Source organism: Mesocricetus auratus, unplaced genomic scaffold (assembly GCF_017639785.1).
Source record: "Mesocricetus auratus isolate SY011 unplaced genomic scaffold, BCM_Maur_2.0 Super-Scaffold_100023, whole genome shotgun sequence".
NCBI classification, from domain to species: Eukaryota; Metazoa; Chordata; class Mammalia; order Rodentia; family Cricetidae; genus Mesocricetus; species Mesocricetus auratus.
Genome location: NW_024429204.1, coordinates 18,031,692 through 18,054,760, shown reverse-complemented (window position 1 = coordinate 18,054,760; position 23,069 = coordinate 18,031,692). Strand labels below are relative to the sequence as shown.

At 42.1% G+C, this 23,069-nt stretch overlaps 1 protein-coding gene across 3 annotated transcripts in view; it reads right to left on the bottom strand.

The window, feature by feature from the left end:
- Positions 1-2,605: 2,605 nt before the first annotated feature.
- Positions 2,606-23,069, bottom strand: part of Col14a1 (collagen type XIV alpha 1 chain) — a 196,317-nt gene continuing 175,853 nt past the window's right edge. For 2 of the 3 annotated variants that reach the window (XM_040730423.1, XM_040730424.1), the window contains exons 45-48: positions 20,276-20,464; positions 7,179-7,256; positions 5,052-5,207; positions 2,606-3,501 (exon numbers count right to left, since the gene is read on the bottom strand). In XM_040730423.1, coding sequence (XP_040586357.1) covers positions 3,422-3,501; positions 5,052-5,207; positions 7,179-7,256; positions 20,276-20,464 — 503 coding nt within the window. In that variant the 3' untranslated portion in view covers positions 2,606-3,421. Of the gene's footprint in view, positions 4,295-5,051; positions 5,208-7,178; positions 7,257-20,275; positions 20,465-23,069 lie in introns of all 3 variants that reach the window. The other variant, XM_040730425.1, reaches the window with a different exon arrangement.

Below are 23,069 nucleotides of genomic sequence, written 5' to 3'. Positions count from 1 at the left end.
CACTCTTTTGTTGGCTAGCCTCCTCTCACAAGACAGCATCTTCCTGGCAGAGAGCACTGAACTCTGCTTCCATGCTCCTCCAGCATTCTGCTTCTCTCCATTTCTCAGCTTATTGCTCAGAGACATTTTATGTCCACCCAGTTAGAAGCATTTGCTCCTATATTACTCCGTCCTACTACCGACTCAGCACTTATGAGTCTTAATTAATATATGGGTCTATTCAAGCATTTTGGTTCTTTCTCCATAAGGAAGGGCATAGTTCACATCTCTCTTGTTATTGTTTTCACCCTCAGGACTAAAACAGCAATGCTAGACATGGAAAGATGAAGCCAGAAAAAAAAAGGCAAAGCAGAAAGAGGGAAAGAGGTCATCCTGGAGTTAGAGTCTTTCTGAGATTAAAAATACTGCATCCTAAGAGGCCCATTCTCAAAAGAAACAGAAATTCTAACACATGTGATGAAAATTCTGAGGAGTAGTGTTTCTTCTCATGAGAGCGTGGATGTCCTATTACTTTCAGAAAATGCCCTACATCTATAAAGAGAGAAGGAAGTACATTCCTGCCAAGATAAGCTAGTCAGTAACAATGCCGGAGAGTCAGCTTGTATTACAGGTGATGCATCGTAAACACGCACATCCCAAATCTGAGTTAACACCTTTTGTTCTGAACATTTCGCTCAATAAAAAGCTGATGTACTAGATCCAAGCAATGACACATGCTTAAGTAAACATATTCAGATCACCAAACAAAATCAAGGCCAGGGTACTTTTGTGCAACCCAAGCATGGTGTGAATGAATTAGAGCCTCCAATGGTGTCATCAGCCATGACAACTGAGTCTTTGCAGTGACACAGTATTAGAATGTTTGTTCTCTCCTTACTCCCTAAAGCAGACATAGTACCCATCTTGATAGTCACCATTAAATGCCCCTGACTGAGAACCCAGAAAGAACTGTTATGGAGCAATGTGTTACCTTGTCAGTACTTAAGTTGGAGTTCTCCCAGGTCAGACTATGTGGATTTGCCATGTCCTATCAAGCATTCCTCTTCCTCACTGGTCCTGTTTTTCTTCAGTAAGTTTCACCCAGGACTTAAAGATGGATACAAGTTACTTGCTCACTGACTTCTTCCTTTACACCAAAAAGCTATTTATCTGGGTCCTCAAATGCACACACATAAAACTGCTGGTTCCATCCTTTGTTATCAAGAAGATTTCTTCTCTCTAGTGACAGAATCCTCAGGAGGACAGAGGGTAAGAAACTGCTGTGACCCATCAAACACTCTACTTCTCATGAATTTTTTCCTTATCCAGACAGAATCTACATTTGGTTGTAAATGAAGTCACCCAACATTCTTAAAATGGTTGTTAGCAGGGTTATGCAACTTACAGAAAGATATCGTTTTCTTTCCGAATCTCAACCAGCAAATAATAGAACTTGTGGTGGTTTGAATGGAAATGGCACCAAAAGGGAGTGACACTATTAGGAGGTGTGGCCTTGTTGGAGGAAGTATGTCACCATGGAAGTGAGCTTTGAGGTCTCACATATGCTCAAGACACACCCAGCACCTCAGACCACTTCCTGTTGCCTTCGGGATCAAGATGTAGCTCTTTCTCTCCTCTCAACGCCTTCTCCAGCACTATGTCTGCCTGCACGCTGCCATGTCCTCCCATGATGATAATGGACAATCTCTGAAACGGTAAGCCACCCAATATAATGTTTTCCTTTATAAGGGTTGCTGTGGTCATAGTGTCTCTTCACAGCAGTTGAAACCCTCACTAAGGCAGAAATCTAATATTGCTAATGCTTTGATTTTCATTTAAAAGAAAAAAAAAGAGAAGTTCTAGTTTAAAGGCTAGAGATTGTGGGATTCAATTTAATTTCCTCTTTACCATCTAGAGCAAGAGTTCTCAACTAACCCCCATTTTTGGGGGAGGGAGGAGTCGAATAAACCTTTCACATGGGTTATCTAAGACCATCGGAAAACGGGGGGGGGGGGATATTTACACTATGATTAAAAACAATAGCAAAATTACAGTTATGAAGTAGCAAAGAAAATAATTTTATGGTTGGGGGTCAGCACAGCATGAGGAGCATGGAGAGTCACTGTCCTAGAGAATGTCTTAGTACTAGAACACAAAGGAGTTCTTTGGTCAACCACTGTGTTATTGAGCAGGACTGGTACATTTGTGTTGCTTTCCTTGCCTGCTAAACTATAAATAATAAATGATATTAAAATGATGTCGGGCCTTTTGTGTGAGCCATTAGCTCTGGTAAGCTTTCTACTCCACTGAAGATGAAGTCATGAAGGAATGAGAGTTAAAATGCTTATCTGAGCCGGGCGTTGGTGGCGCACGCCTTTAATCCCAGCACTCGGGAGGCAGAGGCAGGCGGATCTTTGTGAGTTCGAGACCAGCCTGGTCTACAAGAGCTAGTTCCAGGACAGCCTCCAAAGCCACAGAGAAGCCCTGTCTCGAAAAAACGAAAAAAAAAAATAATAAAATGCTTATCTGTAGGGCCACAGATGTTCCTTTTCATGTGGACACTCTACTAGGACCACAAAAGTTGAAGGTGATATTCAGAAGTACAATAAAGGCAATCACACACGTATTGTTTTAAGTTTTTTATTTGCTTATAAAAAAGGAATAAAAACAAGTCTTCAAAAACATATCTGCATTTACAAAGCAATCCCTGTAGTCAAGGGGAGGCAAGCCCTCAAACACACTGCTGGACAAATTATTTATAAAAAAAAATGAGTCTCTTTTGCATCAGAGCTGGTAGAAGTCATTACTTTACATGGACCAAAAACTCCTGGGAAGCAAAATCTATTTATTTAATTATCAAATCCAGAAAGGCTATAATCTAGCTCTTATTTCTGAATACCCGTGAACCCAGCTACTGAGTGATCTAAGAACTGGACAGACCAATTTAAACAAAAAAGAGGTAGTCTCCTCAACAATGGTGGTATTTTAATTATCAGCAAGGTCATTGCCATGGGTATGGGTAAGTAGCACAATCAGTTAATCTCCACATTGGATCTTTTGCTACTGGGGCCCCGATTCCCTCCAGTGTAAGCACGCCTCTCTTATTTATTTTAAAACTGAAATGATCTAACAGAGAAGAGATTCTGGAGTTCAATTTAACCTTTTCAATTCCTCTCTCAGCACTCTTCTTTGGAAGAAGACCAAATTATCTGGCATGCAATTTAAACAGCAGAGGGACAACATTTCAACTGTGTCACAAAAAGGGATGGTTTAAAATACAGTTTTTTTAAAAACAATAATTAATGCTAACCAAAAAGGAACCAATGGCTGATGACAGGAGCCCTGCCTCCCCCTGCAAAGTAGCATGCAGACCACGTGACAACATTTTGTAAGTAAAGCTCCAGAAGAGGGCTGCCACTGCGTTTCATGAGTCCTGAGGTCATCAGATGCTTGAGCCCCACAGATCCATGGCTTCCTGCTCATCCTGGACCGGTGTGAACTCTGGCTGATCCGGATGGGACACTAAAGAGGAAAAGTGGGGGTGGGGACCTGATGGGACCCAGGAACCATAAATGGATAGTCTCCCCTCTCCGAGTCCTTAGAGACACAGATTTGGTCAGTAAACCACAGAGGTGCTCTGTGGGAGGAGAGAGGCCCACTATGTCACCTCCCCACGGGACTTCATAGTTAGTAAAAAAAGAGGAAAGGAAGGACAAGCTAGGGGAGAAAAATGTTAGAAAACTAGAATTGTGGCCAATTGCTTAAATATTGTGTGTTTTATTTACAAAAGAAACCCTGAAATGAAGTAGATGGATAAAAGAAGATACAAAATTAAAAACCCAATCGTGTGTTACGAGTCCATCACCGGGGGAGAGGGGGAAGAGGGTGATTAAGAGAAGAAGGCCAAGGCAGGAGGGAAGGTGCTCATCTTGTCCGGGATAAGAACGAGACATACAGTTAAGTAAGCCTTAGCATAGAGGAGGGTGGGATGAAGCCTTGCTGGACAGTCACAGAGCTCCATTCAGGCTGACTCGCAGGGGGGGGGTGGATCAGTTTCTATTACAGTTGACCTGTCTGTCTTTGTTACATTTTGATGTTATCACTCCATCATGTTTGGAGCAGGGCAGGCAGGGGACTTGAACATGGTGAGGCGGGGAGGCAATGGAGGCAAGAAAGAGGTGACTATGGTTACGGGCAAGAGCTTAGTAGTGGTGGTGGTGAACCAGTTCTGTATCCACAGCCAAATGCCCAGGCCAAGGCAACCCAAGTGCGAAACTGACACTTCAGTGCTGGTAGTCATTATATGGGATGAGATCTTAAGGGACAGGGGACAGATTTAAGAGGGCAAGGAGGGGAAAGATGAACAGAGAAAAATACATCAACAAAACTTTGACCAATTTCTCAGGCAACTAAGGTTAAATTTCTCTCAGAGCAGAAAAATGTTCATTCACTGACTAATCTGTGCACTGACTTAAGCTGTCTCAGAACCTCTCTCCTGATGATTTAAAGTGGCCTTGGTGTGAGCAGGAGGACTGTTGCCATTTGTGGGAAGTTTCATCTCTCAGCTTCTCGGTCTAGGCTTAGAGATGAAGCAAAGACAACATGGTTACTTTTATTCTTAAGACCTTCCTTGTCATGTGATGGGAAGGATGTCCTCTAAAAGAATCATGGGAGGCCTTGCTTATTATGAGGAAGGTCTAAAACTAAGAGTGGAATTTCACAGGCTACACCATGAGAGGAAAAGCATGGAGGATACTAAAATGTTCAAACAAATGGCCTAATAGGAGGCCAAGAATATTTGAGTTCCCATTTTGCAAATATTCTACTATGCTATATCCCTAGCCCAGGGGTCAATATTTAGAAGCAAAGGAAACTTGGATATGGCGTTATTTGAGTCTCCCACTAGGGGATTTAAGTAGACTCAACAGTAAACTGCACTTTACAGAAGATAACGTAAGGGTATGAGGAGGCCAAGCTTTGCTGTCCTCTCCTAACCATTGATTTTCAGCCCCTCCACAGGTTAGTAGTAACCGCTGTATAATTCTGCAAAGCTCAGAAGAGGCTGGACTTACCTCCAACACCGTAGGCAGAACATGATGAGGGGTCGCAATATCCAGGCTGGCCAGAAGGACCTTGTGGTCCCGGAACTCCCAGATGACCTGGGGGACCTCTTGGTCCAGGAGAGCCAGGTGGCCCAGGACTGCCAGGACGACTTTCCCCTGAAGGTCCTATGAAGCAGCCAAAGACGAAGACTTTGTCATTTACAACAATAGTGAGTTTTGAGACCACCGTGAAGTGACTTAACTTTAAAAGATGTAACAATTAGGAGATTGAACGGTTCTACTCATTGTGTTCTTTGTTCTAAAGTTGAGACCCTGAGCAAAGGGTCATACCATATTCACATATTCCCCTCAAAGACAGTGCTTATAATCAGCTGCAGCATTAGGGAGCAGACTGTGTTCTTCTCTATGTCCTCTTGGGCTTTAAAGGGAAAGGAGTAGGCCATCCTCAAAAAAGTTCATTTTCTCAATGGAGCTCGTTTCCCAACACAGCTCCTCCTGAATCCAATGTGTAGGCATGCACGTTATGTACACATACATGAATACATTCAAATCACAATCTCGTAAAGCTAAAATTGTTGCGTGAATCAGTACTGGCTTATGGTTTCAGCTAACTAAATTAGTCTAGGTCTAAAAACATTATTCTGGAAATGACAAATGGAAAGTAGTTAACTGAACCCAGTGCATTAGTCTAACTTCTTTAGGCCATCTTGCATCAATTAAGAACTTTGAATGGAAAAAAGGGGTGATTAAATTTTTTTTGAATTTATGAGATTTGTTGGATTTGGGTTTTTTTTGTTTTGTTTTGCATGGCTATTGAATTTTAGGCTTGGCTTTCCTTAATTTAAACGGGATTCTTCAGCTAGAAATAAAACCATTCAATGACACAGAGGGAGGAAGGGGCTCCAGAAGTACCACCCCTAGCTGAGGAGCTATTGGAAACTCATGGCTGCTTTGAGAGAAGTCAGTTTTCTTCAGGGAAGTGATCCCTGAGAGGCTCCCCAAAGTTTAGTAGATTATCCTTCTCTGTATACATGGAGGCAACACCAACTGAACCAAGTGTTTTTTTTTTTTTTCTGAAGAACACATGAAATTGGAGGAAAAGTGGTGTATAGGAGGCAGATAGGGCAGGAATCTGAGAGGGAATGGAGATGGATTTGACCAAAACAAATTACGTATATATATGAAATATGAAAGCCATAAAGAGCTAAAATCCCGCTCAACTCACATGGAAATGAGACATAGACACAAGTACCACTTGCTGTTTGAGTAATATGAATTCTACAAGTACATTCAGTTTCAGCCTGTCAGTTCTCACGAATCACCAAACCTGTGTAACCCACGATTTCAGTTCCTCACACAACCTCCAGGAGTAAAAGTACTTACAATCACAATGGACCTATTGATTTTAGATTATTGCTTGGAGAAATAATCCATAATTACTGTTGCATTGAAAAGAAAAATCTGTGTTCATTCAACTCAATAAGGCTAAGACTTGGGTTGTAAATACAACAGGACACAAGCTCATGTTTCCGGTGACAACTCAGTTCATCTGGAGATAATTTGAAAAACATGATATTGTACTCAGAACCCAAAACTTGCACACAGCTCATTTGGCAAGACAAGCACAGCAAGAACTCCCAATGATCTCCAGATTCCCTTGTGTTTCTCTGGATTTCATGCCTCCCTTACAGTTCAGCTGAGGATGTGTGACTAGTTCCAGCTAGGAGGTGTCACCATGTTTAGGAAATTGAGATTGGTGGGCCCTCTTCACCCTTTTCTTGGAGGGTGCATAACTCATGATGCGCATCACGTGGTTCAACATGGGGGAGTATTTACCTCACACATGCAAGTATGCAAATGTAATAAAGTTTCATTGTATCACCAAGCTCTGGGGGGGGGCTTATATGTTACTAGAACCTTGACTAACTCATTCAATGGAAATGAACCCGAATGTGCTGTAACTTTTAAGGCTGACATCATGGGTGGACTGCAACCAGTGCATTGACCTTGCAATAAAATAAATGAGAAAACATAGTTATTCCTGTTGACACAAGGGTGGAACACGGCTTTTTTCTTCACCTAAAAGTGATCGTAAAGATGTATATACTATAATTTATGTTAGGTAGAAAGGTTTACCTGCTGGTCCAGGGGGGCCTCTTGGACCTTGAGTCCCAATGCCTGGATTGCCTTTCTCTCCTTTGGGACCAGTTAGACCTGTTTTAAAAAAAAGAGGGGGGGGGACAGAAGTTCTCTTCAGAATTAAATCTTGGAAGTTCCATTTTTAGATGTTACATAAGTTCCTTTCTAGTGAGGACAATGAAGTTCATTTTGGTTAGGATTAACATGGTGAGCTTATAGGAAATCGCATGACAGAAGATCTGCCCAGTAATCCATATCTGCTCTATTTCTTTTTCTCCTTGCTACTGAAGGGGTTCAGCCTCCCATGAACGCACCATCATTGAGCCTGCCATGACACCCACCAGACCACTCAGAGTATATGGTTGGCAATCCGCAAAGTAGCACAATAGAAACCACAAGTGGACATGTCTAACATTTTCCTTTCAGTCCACCCCATAATATGTCTGCAAAAGGCATGGATTATAATTAAACAACAAACTTCAGGAGAGCATGACTTTCCATTATGAAGTTGGAAGCTTTAGGAAAGCCTGTGTTTGATTTGGCTGATTCAATTCCATAAAAATCTAAATCTATTTGAGCTTCTTTTCCACTGGGTATATCTCTTATTCCAAATAATTTACAGGATTTTTTTTGAGACAGGTTCTCACTATGTACCCCTGACTGGCCTGGAACTCGTTCTATAGACAAGGCTGGCCTTGAACTCACACCTGGCCCAATTTTCAGTATTCTTAACAAAGTATACATTTTTTACAGGTAAAAAACAACACAGAGGTATATATTCTGAGACATCATTAGCCAGTTGTGTTCTATACCAAGACCACTGGATGGGTGATACAATCCTTTAGGTGTCCCAGTCTCAAACCAAGACAGGTTAGCATTGCATTAGAATTAGGTCTCACAGCTCACATGACTCGGAGTCTCAGCTACACAGTGTTCAGGTGCAACAATGCTTTGAAGGACTGCAGTTCAAGTCTCCAAGGTAAACCTATCATCTGAGTTTTAATGGCACGTAACTAACTCCAGTAGTCTTCATTTCCCGCTCAGATGCTAACCAAGTTGCCAGGCAGAAGGCCACTCTACAGCAGCGTGTCTGGATACTTTTGTGTCACGGTGACCAATATACCGGACAGAAGCACATTAAAAGAGAACATGTTTGTTGGGGCTCGTAGTTTCTGGGGTTTGGGGCCCTCGCAGTAGAAAGGCATGGCAGAATTCACGATGGCAGCAGTATGTCACAGGAACTGCTCACACTGTGGTGAGGCAGGAAGAAAGATGGGGTGGCCAGAACCAAGGGTAGACATAACCTCCAAAGCCCTACCCGGTTCCTGAAGTCTCTCCTGTTCCAAAACTGCAAGTGGCAACCAAGCACAGAAACCACGAGTCTCTGAGACCCTTCAGATCCAAAGCACTCGAGACCATCTGCTGCCTATTCGTTTAGAAGCCAACTAGAGCTAGTTCTTTTCAGCCAGTGGGGGTCCCCACTTGTCAGTGCTTGCGTCCTAAAATGAATCTTGGTATTTAGTGACAATCCCTCTTCTTCTGTCAGGAGTCACATTGACATGCCCTACAGGGAGCCTCTGATTGTGAAGGAATTAGAACATAATAAAACAGACTGATGACTAATGTCAAGCTGTTCCTCATTATCATCCACCATGACTCAGGGACCTCTCATGACCTTACACTGCAAGACCATCTTGATGTGCTCTCAGCAGAAGACACGGATTAGCTTGAAGGGACCTCCAGGAAAGAACCTGCAGGAAGAGCTCCCCAGTTTCCTGACTTATTCACAAGAAAGGAAAAGGCAAGGGGGGTTAAAATTGACAGAACTGGTTGTGTTGATTTTGTAAATCTATAGAGAAAAGTAGGTATAATTTGATGCTATCTGCAATGCAAATGATAGAAAACCTCACATGTAGCCTATTGAAATGTCTCAGAACAGATAAAGACTGGAAAGACACAAGTCCATATTGGTAGGGAAATTTGGGTTTTATTGTCCTTGAAGTTATTACATATTACATACTCATAGCATAGGCTAATGTGTTAATATTGTTTATGCACATACATGATTGCCAAAATGGATATTATTCATGCCCATCATACCTGAGCTTAACTCTCTCCCCCCTCTCTCTCTCCCTCACTCCCCTCCCTCTCTCTGTTTCTCTCTCACTACCACTCTCTCTCCATGTAAAAATTAACGAGGATTGAAATTAAAGATCTGAAGTTAGACCTGGAGATGCCTTTGTATGCCTTGTAAACCTGGTTAAAAGGTAGTAGAATCGAGTGTCCTAAAACATGAATCTACAGCTGCCCGTGAGGAGGTTAAGTTCCCCAGAGCTGAGTATGAAGAGATTCTTTACAGAAAAAAACACAGTCATAGTCCACAACAAAGTTTTTTTTTTGCAAGGACCCAAGGTGAGGCCACTTGGGAATGAGATTGGGGTCACCCCAAGCTAGGTATCAGTTCCCCTTCTAGGGAGATGCTGTGATTCCTTAGGACAGGAGATATTCCCTTGGGAATGCCCCTTCCCCTTGTTTGCCTCTACTGCTATTCCTCACTCCTTTTTCCTCTGTTGAGACAGGTTCTCGCCATACAGCATTGGCTGGCCTGAAATTCACTATGTAGACTAGGCTGTCTTTGAACTCACAGAGACCTACAAGTCTTGACTTCCCAAGTGCTAGGGTTGAAGATGTGCATCTACGTGCCTAGCTATTTCTCATTCTTAAAGTCTCAATTCAACCCTTCTTCATAATTGTAACAAGCAGAGTCAAAATGGGTCCAAGAGATCAAGGGTTACCCATCTTATTTGTAGTTACATTCCAATACTTTATTGGTGTTTTGCACACAATATGTAAATTGAAAAATGTTTGTTGCATGAACTAACAGATGAATGGATGAGTTTTCTGCTCTTATGTCTTTGTTATCTCTGACCCATCATATTGTTTAATCTCATTTCCAACTTGCCCCCAAACTAAGAGCCTTTTGACTGTTGGCATCATGTCTTACTTAGCTCTCTTGAATCAGACCAGATGAGAGCCCAGTATATATGGGGTGACACCTAAGTGAATGCATGTCTAGATCAACACTTAAATACATGTAACAAGCAAACATGACCTCCAAAGGATGGGTAGTCAAAATTCCTTAGATTGAGGCTTCAACTCTAATCCTCCCCACTCTTTTATTTTGTAAAATTGGTTTTTAAAATCTAGTCCCTGCCAGGTGGCGGTGGTGCATGTCTTTAATCCCAGCAGAGTGAGGAAGATCTCTATGAGTTCAAGGACAACCTGACCTACAAAGTGAGTTCCAGGACAGCCAGGACTGTGACACAGAGAAACCCTGTCTTGGAACAAAAAAAATCTAGTCCCCTATGTGCCTGTAATTCTAGCACTTGGGGTTATAGGCAGAATGATCATAAATTCAAGACCAGCCTCAGTGACACAGTGAGTTTGAGGTGGTCTGGGCTATAGGAGACAGTGCCTCAAAAATAAAATGATTCTGTGTAGTTAATATCATCATAAAATATTTTAAATGATTTTTGAACTACTGAGTAAGTGATTGACATGTTAAGTTCCATTGTAGACTTTGATAAGGGAAAATGTGGCTGGAAGTGTATCAGGCATTATAGACTATTTCACTAGGTTGTAAGAATCAGGTGGTTTACATATGTAAGTTCATTTTTAGTCTTCACAAGAACCAAGAGGCCCAAGGCCCAGTTAGCTGCTCTCAAGTAGGACAAGAGAATGCAAAGCTCACTGCATTGTCTCCTCTCCACCCGAAGCTGGTCAAAGCAGGTCCTGTAGCCTGTTTGTTCTTCTTCTGGTTGAGTTTTCTCAACTGCCTGCCAAATGGTCTGCATTTTGCCTCTGCCATCAACTCAGAAATCAGTTTTGAGTTTATTACCACAGTTCCTCTTGCTCATTTGCACTTTTGTCTGAATAAGAAGTTGAATTTAAAAGGATTTATCTTACTTACACTGACTACATGTCCTGTGTCTGGCCCTTTGTTGTCTGTTTCCTATTTTCTTTGGCCCATTGGCCTTCAACTTGGAATATTGTATTCAGTTCTGTGCCCTTGGCCACCCCAATCACCCACAGCAGGAATCTCATGCAACTCTAAGGAACAAATTCACTTCTTCCTGAGCTGAGACATTCAGAGAAACTCTTGGGATTTCTGCCTGGGCAGATATGCAAGGCCTTGGGAATGCTTTCCATGTCATTATACTAAAAGCCAGAGCCTGTGAAGCAAGGCTTCAGCTGTGTTATATTTGTCTGTTGCCTGGGAAACGCTGGCGATGAGGTCCAAATGTAGTCTGCTCTTCATGTGATGTGGGTTCCAATGCCTGAAAGGTACAAGGTACTCAGTACCCACTTACAAGAGGACAGAGAGACTGATTCCGTTCCAGGAATGCCCACTGCATTTTCCTAAGCTCTCACACTTCTGTGTGTTTGGCTCCCAGCACTAGTTAAGATCACAAAGAGCTCTGTACTTGATGTGAAAGTGGCCAAGGATGGAAAATGTAGAGATGTTCTAGGTATAAATAAGCCTAGCAAAAGTTCTTCTTTTTGATGTTAGCAGCTGGCTATTTACAATGCTGTTATAATTCAGGACCCTGTCAGGGAAATACAAACTGCTCTAGACCTTGGGGGGAAAGTGAATTTCACAGAGACAGTATTTCAAAGATAAGACAGCTTTAGAAGGTCTTTAAAAGCTATATAGAGATGCTGCCTGTACATTAACAAGAGCAGGAAGTAACTATCAACCCTTGCAGTGCAGGGACGATAATAAAAGATGGTGTGAGGGGAGATGCAGCAGGAGGAGAGAAAAGGAAGAAGATATGGTCCACAACGGTGACCAAGGACCAGCCTACTGTAGCATGGTGGATGACCTGGTCACAGCTGCAGGTACATGGATGGCAGAAAGAAACACAGGTCATGTCAGGCACCAGGAGCCCCAGCTTTTTGTTCATGAATTTTTTGCTACTCACACTATGACCCCCATGGGTTCATATGAATGTCAGAGTAAAGGCTAATCTGTCACTTCCACCTCCAAAATATCAACACCCTTCCTGAAAAGCTATTACATCACCTACAACGCATACCACTAAGAACTCACGTTATTGATGAATAGTGGGAAAAATTGAACCAGGAATGAAAGCTTTGAAATGAATAGTTGGGGCTCAGCATGGATATTCAACCAGTCAGTGAGACTTAAATGATAGTTTGTTCTACATGCCTTATAGACTTGAACTGAAAAATGGTACAATGGCCTCTAGCCCTGGGATTGAAGAGAACTATATAATGGACACATAGGCCAGAAGAGGGCACCAGATCTCATTACAGATGGCTGTGAGCCGCCATGTGGTTGCTGGGAATCGAACTTGGGACCTCTGGAAGAGCAGCCCTCTGAGCCATCTCTCCAGCCCTGTCTTCAGAACTTTAAATAAAAGTGATTTTAAAATCAGCAGGACTCCTTGTTGAATAAGCACATTTTGTGTATATGAACAACCATTATGTTTTCTAGGTTTTTGAAAAACTTCAGAAAAGTTGAGCTACTTTGTTTGATGTATCTACCTAGTGATCACATGCAAATGCTAAGTCTAAAGCCAAATAAAATTGGCTGGGCCAATGCACATGCCTTCTTTGTATGTTTTAGCCATTTTTTAAAAAGTGCATTTTGCAATATATTTATTTCATCACTGTTGCATTTATTTTTGAGATCCACATATCTAAAGATCCACAAAAATAGTTGATCATAGCTATAACTTTAGTTTTATCATGTGAGTTAGGATTTGTTATATTTCTAGTGCACTTATTTATTATGTTCAAGCCCTGAATATCTAGAAGATTGAAAGGTATACGTTAATAAAAAGAAATTTCTCTGTCTGTACCTCCATTCCTGTTTCTTTCCTTCGCTGCCTCCTGTTGTACACCCCCACTGCTATTATCCAGTGTAACAAAATCTCCATAAAAACTATGACAACTTGAGAGGTGATGCTCACACCATTCATTGACAGTAACGTTCCATTAACGTGATGTCTCTCTCACACACACATACTATAACAGCATGAGCTTCCACTTTCATCATGGCTCCAGAGTGACTGAGAAATGGCAATCACAAAACCTAGTCAGCAGGCACTCAGCGCCATCCGTTTTTACCATCTATGAAAGAACCATTGTATTTCAGGCACTATGGGGAACTAAAACATACATTCTATTTGCCCTCTGATGAGAACACAGTCTCCTTGGTGACTTAGAGTTAACAAAAGTGAAATCATTAAAATTCAGTTCAAGACAGTATATTCCACCTGGGTGCTAAATGGAGCATGCTACACACTAATGAGGTGAGTATTAATCTGCTGATTTATTAAATATTTGCTTGGAACTACTCTGAAGGCTCTAAAGTTTTTTTATTATACTAGTTTCCATGGCTTAAAAAAGTGGGTGAGACTTTTATACATATGCGTTATAACTTTTATTATGGTAGTAAAGAGATAACTTAGTCTGATTTCAATTTGACAGTGGCCTCTGTTTAACCTTCCTGTGTTTAGAAAATGGTTTTGTATCGATTACAATATATCTCAGAAACAGGATTATAAAAGATAGTAATGCCTATAAAAACATTTTTCTATCCTGTCTTATACTTCCTTGAGGTGCTTAGACCTACATATTCTATTTCCCTACATCTACTATTAAGTGATTTGGAAAAGCTACATGTACCACTAAATGATTTGAAAGGCCACAATAAAAACATACATAAAGGGTGAAAGTTGGCACACTGGACTGACCTTTCTCAGCCCCTTCATTTCTAATTGTCCCAGAAGTCACATCCTATGGGGGAGAGGAGAGGAGGTCACACTCCTTGATAGAAGCATTATGCTTAGGTTTGATCTGGGAGGATGATGAATTAAATCATGGCTCATGATTTTGTTAATAGCCTTGCTCCAAAATGGACTACATAGTCTCCCTGTACTTGATCAGGGACTGTGTTTTCTGACTCCCACCAATTGCTTTAACAGATAGAGGATGGTAGAAAAAACAGCTTGAATTTCCGACACTAAGTCCAGAAAGACACTGTGAACTTTCTTGTTCTCTACTGTCCACCACCTGCTCTGAGGAAAGTATCACCCATGTTGTGTGCCATCAGTTCCATGATAAGGAACTGAGCCCCCCCCCATAGCCACCGTGGGCTCCAGATGCCTGCCTACTGCCCTGTGAGGAAGCTGTCTAGAAAGGTCCCCTAGCTCGACTGAGCCTCTCGTTGCCCTACGAGCCTAAATGACATCACAATTCCCACTTCAGAAGGCACTGTAGACTCAATTCTGAACCCCAATCCCTTGGAGAAAAAAAACCTGAAATGCAAAAAAAAAGAAAGAAAGAAAAAGAAAGGAAGGAAGCAAGGAAAGAAGGAAGAAAGGAAGAGGAAAGAACAACCATTGGCAATACTTTAAGGAGATCATACATTAAGAAGCTGATCCATCAGACTTGAAGTGAGAGGCCTTGTCCTAAAGATTGTCCAAGTTAGACTTCATTTGATCGTTGTATGGGAAGAGAAAAAGATATCTGTATTCACCTCTCAAAGAATGTGAAGGGGGAAAAGAAAGCAAAATGTATTTCAGTTGATTCCTTTTTCTTTGCAGTTTTAAATTTCTTATTTCTTTCTTTTTATTTTTAAATTTATTTATTTATTTATTTCTCACAGATTGCATCCCAACCACAGTTTCCCCTCCCTCCTCTCCTCCAAGTCCCTTCCCATCCCATCTTCCTTCTCTCCCAGGTCCACTCCTCCTCCATTATCTTTAAGAAAGGAGCAGGCCTCCTGGGGATATCAACCAGACACAGCATAACAAGTTACAGTAAGACAAGGCACATCCTCTCATATCAAGGCTGAATAGGGCAACCCCCAAAAAAGGCTTCCAAAAACAGACGAAAGAATCAGAGATACTCCTACTCTCAGGAGTCCCACAAGAACACCAAGCTACACAACCATAACATATATGTAGAGGACCTAGTTCAGACACACACAGGCTTTGTGACTATCACTCCAGTCTCTGCCAGTCCTATGAGCCCTGCTTAGTTGATTCTGTGGGCCATGTTCTGGTGGTGTCTTGACCCCTCTGGCTCCAACGATCCTTCCTCCCCCACTTCCTCAGATTGCCCGAGCTCTGCCTAAAGTTTGGCTGTGGCAGGGGAGACACCATGATCAGATAATCTGAATAGCAATGGAAACAAATACCACATGACATGCAACTGAATATCAACAGTAACAATAACAACAAAAATAGCCACAGGAAGACGTAAATATTCAACTGCCAAATAGCAAATCATAATGAAACTTGTTTATACACTCTCTAATCAAGTTGATCTGTCACATAAAGGTCATTTTTTTTTCTAGAACCAAACTAGAACACAAGGGACATTAAGAGTATTACTACACTCTTGGCTGAGAGTTACTGCTGTGCTGTCATTTTAATTAATAACTACCACTATCTGCCAAGTTTATCTGTGGCTCTCACAGCTAACTTTTAAACCATAGGAATGCTGAACACAAGAAACCTTCCCAGCATCAGATCCAGGACTCTATTTTCTAACAGTTTATCGAATGTGTTATGGACATAGGTTCTCTTAGTATGGGGCAGCAACCCCTGCCTTCATGCCATTTCTTGGTCTCTCTGATGGACTGTCATTTATTTATGGCATCTGAGAAAGGTCACTTGTATTTGCTTGGGGACATTCCCTTCATCTGCTCACTGATGTTCATGTGCATGGCAATCATGCATTTGTTGTCTTAGCAGAGCTTCACTGTGAACAAATGCAGAATAATAACAATAATCCCGATGATGGTATTAATGAAAGTAATCTTCAAGAGGAACTTTAGAAAGTTGACTTTGTTTCTAGGAAGTAGTTCAGATTCCTCATCAAGACCCAGCAAACGAGTGTTGGTCATATATCGCTCCCCTCCCCCTCCACATTTCTGCTGGCTTCCATCTCCTCACTCAGAGTGCCACCTACGCACTCTGTGAGTTAGTTACCTGAAGCAGTGAGTCTCAGTAGTGTCATCCCTAGGAGATAGTCCAGATATTTGTAGGGAAAATTCTGTTTGATATGATAAGTACAGTGTGTATGTGCATCATATTAGTGACATATAGACCCTAGGTCCTGGTCTCCTTGTTGTTCTTCTCGGTGACTTTGAACAATCAATAATTCATATTTGCTTCTGTTTCATCACCTGACAGAGAGCTTGGCTGAGTGTAGTTATGCATATCTGTGATTTCAGCACTTATGAAGATGAGGAGTTCAAAACCAGTCCCGGCTACATAGCAAGTTAAAGACAGCAACATGAGACCCTGTCTCAAAATAACAAAATAGGCTGGAGAACAGCTCTGTCAGTAGAGTACTGGCTTTGTAAACACAAAGATCTGAGTTGGATTCACAGCTCAAGGAAGAAGAAGAAAGATAAGAAAGAAGAAGAAAGAGAAGAAGAAGGAGGAGGAGAAGGAAGGAAGAAGAGAAAAATGAGGAGGAGGAGGAAAAGAAGAAGCAGGAGGAGGAGGAGGAGGAGGAGGAGGAGAAGAAGAAGAAGAAGAAGAAGAAGAAGAAGAAGAAGAAGAAGAAGAAGAAGAAGAAGAAGAAGAAGAAGAAGAAGAAGAAGAAGAAGAAGAAGAAGAAGAAGAAGAAGAAGAAGAAGAAGAAGAAGAAGAAAAAGAAGCAAAAGAAGGTAGTAGTAGCAGTAGTAGTACTAGTAGGTGGTAGTGTGCACTTGTAATCCCATTACTGGAGAGACAGAAACAAGTGGATCCCTGGAGTTCACTGATCAGCCATCTTAGCCTAATTAGCAATGCCAAAGTCTCAAAGGTGGGGGAGATGGTACCTGATTAAAACATGCAATTAATACATGCAATTGTTGTCTGGCCTCCACTCATATCTGTGTACACATGTATGTGTACCCCCAAACACATACATGTACACACACAAACACACACACACACACACACTAAGGAAGGTATAATCCAGTGCTAAAACGTACTCAGTGTTTAAACACCTTTCTAGCATTTGGATTTGACCTTCAGCATCACAAAAATAATGGGACTAATCCTGATCTCATAAGTTTTTTATTTTTAATGAAGATCATACTAGCAAATGATACATGGTATTTGCTCCATATGCACCAGCATTCCTTATTAAACAAACTTCACAGTTATATTTTCCTCTAAATCCTGAAACCATTTACTTGCTACAGTCCCAAGGCACCTGCCATCCCCCAGTTTATAAACTCAGTAGGATTTCATCCTCTTCCTTCTCTGAACCATTTCCCAACTTTCTGAATGAGGTACTGTGTGCACTGGTCTATGACAACCGTTGGTAGAGATATTTCATAAATTATAGCCATAAATTATTCTCTCTCACTTGGAGAAGCCACAAAACCTTACAAAATTCCTGAATAAAACTTTGCTGATTTATTGTGGAAAACATACAAAATATGAAATTCAGCTGTCAGAGATAGAAAATATGAAACTATTGAGTTGGATGTTTCCTCTGATCTGACTATTTTTTGAAGTATTATAGAAATTGGAATAATTGTTAATAAAGACAGAAGTTGGGAGATTGTATTGGTTATTTATGAGTAAATTAAGAATACCTCCTTCCAACTAAATAAATCATTTCAAGTAAGTAAAAAAACTCATTGGTGAGCTGGTTAGATTCTATTTTCAATTCCAGATACCAGTGTGGCTATGGACATGTCAACAACTGGAGTAAGAAAAAGGACAGAGGAACTGATGATGGAGGAGTGTAGTTGGACTCACCCAAGCCAATGACCAGCAGAGCAGAGGGTCAGAGAGTCAGCACATGACTGTGGGAGTTCAAGAAATCAAAGAGGAAGGTGAAGGTTGATCCTAGTATAGAGTCCTGTACTCCAGGGCAGTGCATGGTGTAATGAGAAGAACTAGGCAAGCAAAGGAAATGTTGATCTACAGAAAAAGAGTTTTCTTTGACTGTAATAAGAAAAGGCAGGTGAGAAACCAGGCTATAAAACGAAAGCATGATGCTGTGTAGAATGGAGGCCCTGAAGGTCTGAGTACCAGCAACTGGGGATAACAGCACTAGAATGTGTGCTGGAAACAACAGCTGCATGGTCTCTTGAAATCCTCCCATTCTGAGGATCCTCTGTATATTACAATCTAAAAGAGAAGAGAGTCGATGGAATATCGTTGCACGTAAGTTTTGAGTATGACTTTCAGAGATGAAATGAGACAAAGTGTCAAGGAGGAGAGAAACAACCAGAATGAGCCAGAAAATCATCTCTGACTTAATAAGGAGAGCTGCAGAGAGCCACGTGTCCTGCATTGCTTAGACAGAGTCACGGTCTGTCGTTTTCTTCTGTTCTCTGACTACAAAGACTGGTTGGCCAGCTCTCACAGGCAGGCGTTAAGCAAAGATGCCATTCTAAGACACTATTTTTCAAACTGAGATAAACAAGTCCAAGATCTCCTACTACGATTAGTGGGTGAAATCCAAATACCCAACAGTTGTCTAGCTACCATTTGAGAACCCTGGGTAGTTTTCCTTCCATTGAATCACTCAATTATCTTGCCATATAGGAAAGACTCTAGGCAAGAGCAAAGTAAGGAATTTCATAAAGAGCAAAGACAACTGGCAGCTAGGTGGGAGTGACTCGGGCACTGGCTGTACCCTCTTGGAGTCACTGCTTCTCTATCCTCAACACCACTGAAGGGTGCCCTGCTGGCTGAAGTAGATTGGTTCCAGTGTCCGCATCTTTGGTGAACTGGAAGAGCACTAAGCCCTTCTCTCTCATTTTGTGTCCTGCATGATGATCACATCATAATCAATGTGATGGCCTTGTAGGAAGTGAAGTTAAAAGCACTGTACACTGCCAATCACAATATGCTCTCACTTTCCGCAATCTAGTTGTCAACTAATGTCAGAGGCACACTGAACTGTGAGTAAGAGGTGATAAATGTACCACATATCCAGGGGTGGCTATATTTCTGGTCTGGGGTGTTCAGGATGAGGCTCACACACAGGACAGGATTAACCTAAACCTTGCACTAAGAATAAGATGCATAGCCGGGTGTTGGTGGCGCACGCCTTTAATTCCAGCACTCGGGAGGCAGAGGCAGGCGGATCTCTGTGAGTTTGAGGCCAGCCTGGTCTACTGAGCGAATTCCAGGACAGCCTCCAAAACAATACAGAGAAACCCTGTCTCATAAAAACCAAAAAAATAAAAAGAATAAGATGCATAGCACAAGGGAAAGAGGATTTTTCTAAAGGTAGAAAAATAAACACTACATATAAGAGCCGAAGCAGTAACGCATCCATTCGGGTGGTCATGTGATTTTTGTTTTTAAGTCCTTTTATATGACACCAAAACCCCTACTGGGAAAGCTCAGGAAACATCACAGAAAAGCCTGAGAACTGAGACACCTGTTGCAAGACGGTCTTGTCTGGACACGACGGGGATGTTGCACCCATGAACTCTCAACAGTACGGATGCCTGCACAAGACAACCCAGCCAACATACCAATATGAATGAAGGAAAAGTCGACCAGACCATACCCCTAATTGAAAGCTATAAGAAGTAAGTGGCTGCTGAGGGAGGGAAAACCAATTTGTCAATGATGAGCCCCATGGTAGGTGCCCCAAACCTAGGTTGTCATCCCTAAACACATGTCAACATGGGCAACCCTAAATGGAATAAGTAAGTTGTATGTATCTGTGCATCTGTATTCAGATACAAGAGTAATTGTAGAAGAGCTGAGGAATTAGAGAGGGAGTGATGGACAAGGGAGAATAGGGCTGGTGTGATAAAGACATAAACAATTCTCAAATCGTTAAACAAAAGTCTCATATCTGTGAGCTGGGACTTCTGGCTCTACTCTGTCACACACATAGATATACTCTGATCAACAGGTATACTGTTTAATTTTCTCAATCTCCGGACATATAAGACACTTAGTAATAGAGGAAGAATTTATTTTGTTCTGTTACTTCAGTCTCTGTCACTGGACAAGCACCACAGTCACTTAGATTCACTGTCCCCTCTTCAGGGGACAGCCTGTGAGAGAAGTGACCTCACTTACCTCGTTCTCCTGGGGTCCCTGGCACACCTGCATTTCCCGGGAAGCCTGGGGCACCTGGGGGTCCTTGGTCTCCAGGGGTCCCAGGTGAACCTGGTCTCCCAGGCTCCCCAGGAGGGCCCTGGATGGTCCGGATGGATGAGGATTGGCTGGGGATCTGATTGAGGATGGCTGTGTACCTGGCCATATGACCTGAGAATCAACAAATAAATGAACTGTCACACATTTAAAGGGGAAAGCGGAGTGCCATTCTTCAAGCCTCCAAACAATTCCCTCAGATGTTCACTGAGGAGAAGGCACACCCTTCTGAGATGGGCCCATTTGTAACTTAGGAGTTTTTTGCATTTTATCCTGGATGATATTAATGGCTGGGCTACATTCAAGTCACATCTCATGTGTTTGGAATTCCACAGTTCACGTCAGCATTGCCATAAACATCACTGAACAGAAGTCATAAATTTGATACTCACCCCAACGTTTATCTGACCCCTGAACCCTCACCCAGCTGCCCTTCTCCCCAGCAATTTCCCCCCACATCACTTACTTGTCTTTGTTCCAACCCACAAAGCCTGCTCCACCCATTGCTCTCAAATCCCCAGATAAGTACTATGTCTGCACTCAACTCTAGTTGCCAAGATGGTTTTTCAAGAAGCTTTACTTGTGTCCCAGCTGCTAGCTGCCCCTGCCTTGGATTTTAGATAGATAGATAGATGATAGATAGATAGATAGATAGATAGATAGATAGATAGATAGATAGATAGATAGATAACAGAAACCTGTTCCTTTCTCTGGAAAGCCCTTAACTCTTTCATGTTGGGAAGAACACATTCGAACAATTGCACATAATGCCCCGATACTGTAAGTACTTCATTTCCCAGCATCTTTGAGGGTGAGATTTCCCCACACATGTCGCTGTTATTCATCTCCTTTCAAGAAATGAGCAGCTCATTCATTATTTCAGTGTATAAGGCCACCCACTCTTTTTGGTGGCTTTTTGGGAGGGGTTCTTTGTTTCTGAGAGATAAGGAGGTCTCGTGTGTCTCATGCTGGCCTTCACTAGCTATGTGGCTGAGGGTGGCCTTGAACTTCTCATCTTCCTGCCTCCACATCCACAGTACCAGGATCACAGGCATGCATCACTAAGCCCAGGTCAAACCTAGAACCTCACACATGTAAGGTCAACACTCTACCCACCGAGCTCCATCCTCAGACATATTTATTTCCTTTTAAACACTTCAATCTAAAGAAAAGCAGCAATCATATTTTAGGAAGTACATACAAACACATCCAATGTTTCCTTTCCCTAAACACTGAACTGTGACTGTGATCCTGGATGCTCTCCTGACTCAATCACCAGGCATGTCCACTGCTGTTTGGGTAGGTGAGGCATCTGTCTTCCCACTTCCTACTTTGACAGGAGCTGCCATTCATCACTCCCGCAGCTGCTGTCACCCTACCCTCCCTCCGTTTCCCACATAACTCTTCTTAGCATAAGTCTTTCGATCAACGAAGAACCAAAACCCAGATGACTGAGCTTGTATGAAAGCACATGCAGGCCCGTAAACCGGGTCCCAGGTGAGAGCAGTAGCCACACACGGGAGAGCAGAGCTGGTGTGGCAGACGCTACCATTTCCTCCTAAGACAGCTTCACTGACAGATGGGCCCTCCCTATTGCAAATTCCTTTCAGCTCTTGTCTCCTTTCTGACTCTACTCCTAGAAGTCACTCACCGAAATCTGAGACTTTCTAAGGGAGGAAACCTTTGGAGCATGTTTTAAATGATCACACAGCCATGAGTTTTCATCCTATAGCAGAATAAGGTAGGAACTATCATAACTCATTCTTCCTGATGTGTGTAGGAAGTCAAATGAAAATTCAGCAGGGTTTGTTTTTGCACAAGCTTGACCTTCTACTCATTCATGGTGTCCATTTGAGATTAAGAAACGTATGAAATAAGGCAGAGCTAACATGAGCTTTGGATGCATCCTACTCTAAAGGAGACTAAAGTCCAGTTTCCCTTATAGAGCATATGGTTTCCAAAGGTCTTGTTTTGTCACTTATGGGAACTGTTTAGTTTCATTGGTAAATTTTCCCTTCCACGCACACTGGCTGCAGGCACTATTCAGAATTGAATTCAGACTGAATACAACATACAGAGAAAACAACTGTGTTTGATGATAGTAGCTTTTCCCTCCTCCTGCTACTGATATTTTGCCTGAGTGAAATCCCCCTTCTTGTCATCCACACCTCCCCAGGGAAGGACCTGGGTTTATCCCAAAGGAACAGGTGGCATTTAGGAGCTTGCCAACAGACCTTAACACTTAGTGGGCTCCACTAGCCTGACTGCCAGACTTCTCTGGGTTAAAATAAATACTGCCCTGAGATAGATAAGGCAGCTACCCTGAAAATGTCATCCCTGGAGGAGAAGATTACTACCAGCATGAGGAGTGCTGGGCATGAGAGCTTGGCTAGAGTTGGGTGGGTCTGAGAGGCATTTTTGTTTTTGCTTGCCCTCAAATATTCTGGAATGCAACACATTCTCGGCAAAGAGAAGGGCCCACCCTAGTAACCTTGTGGTTACATTTTTGAGACAAAATATATAAAAATAAGTGGGCATGTGTACAAAATGGGTGAGTGCAGGAATCTGATGTTGAAATAAAGGCTGTTGAAACATTCAGGTATGAAAATGAATACATGGAATAAATGTTATGACAAGTATGCACTGGTATGGCTTTAGGAATGACGCCCAACTGTCATATCAGATGTCACATGAACCCTATGTGTATGTGTATATTTTG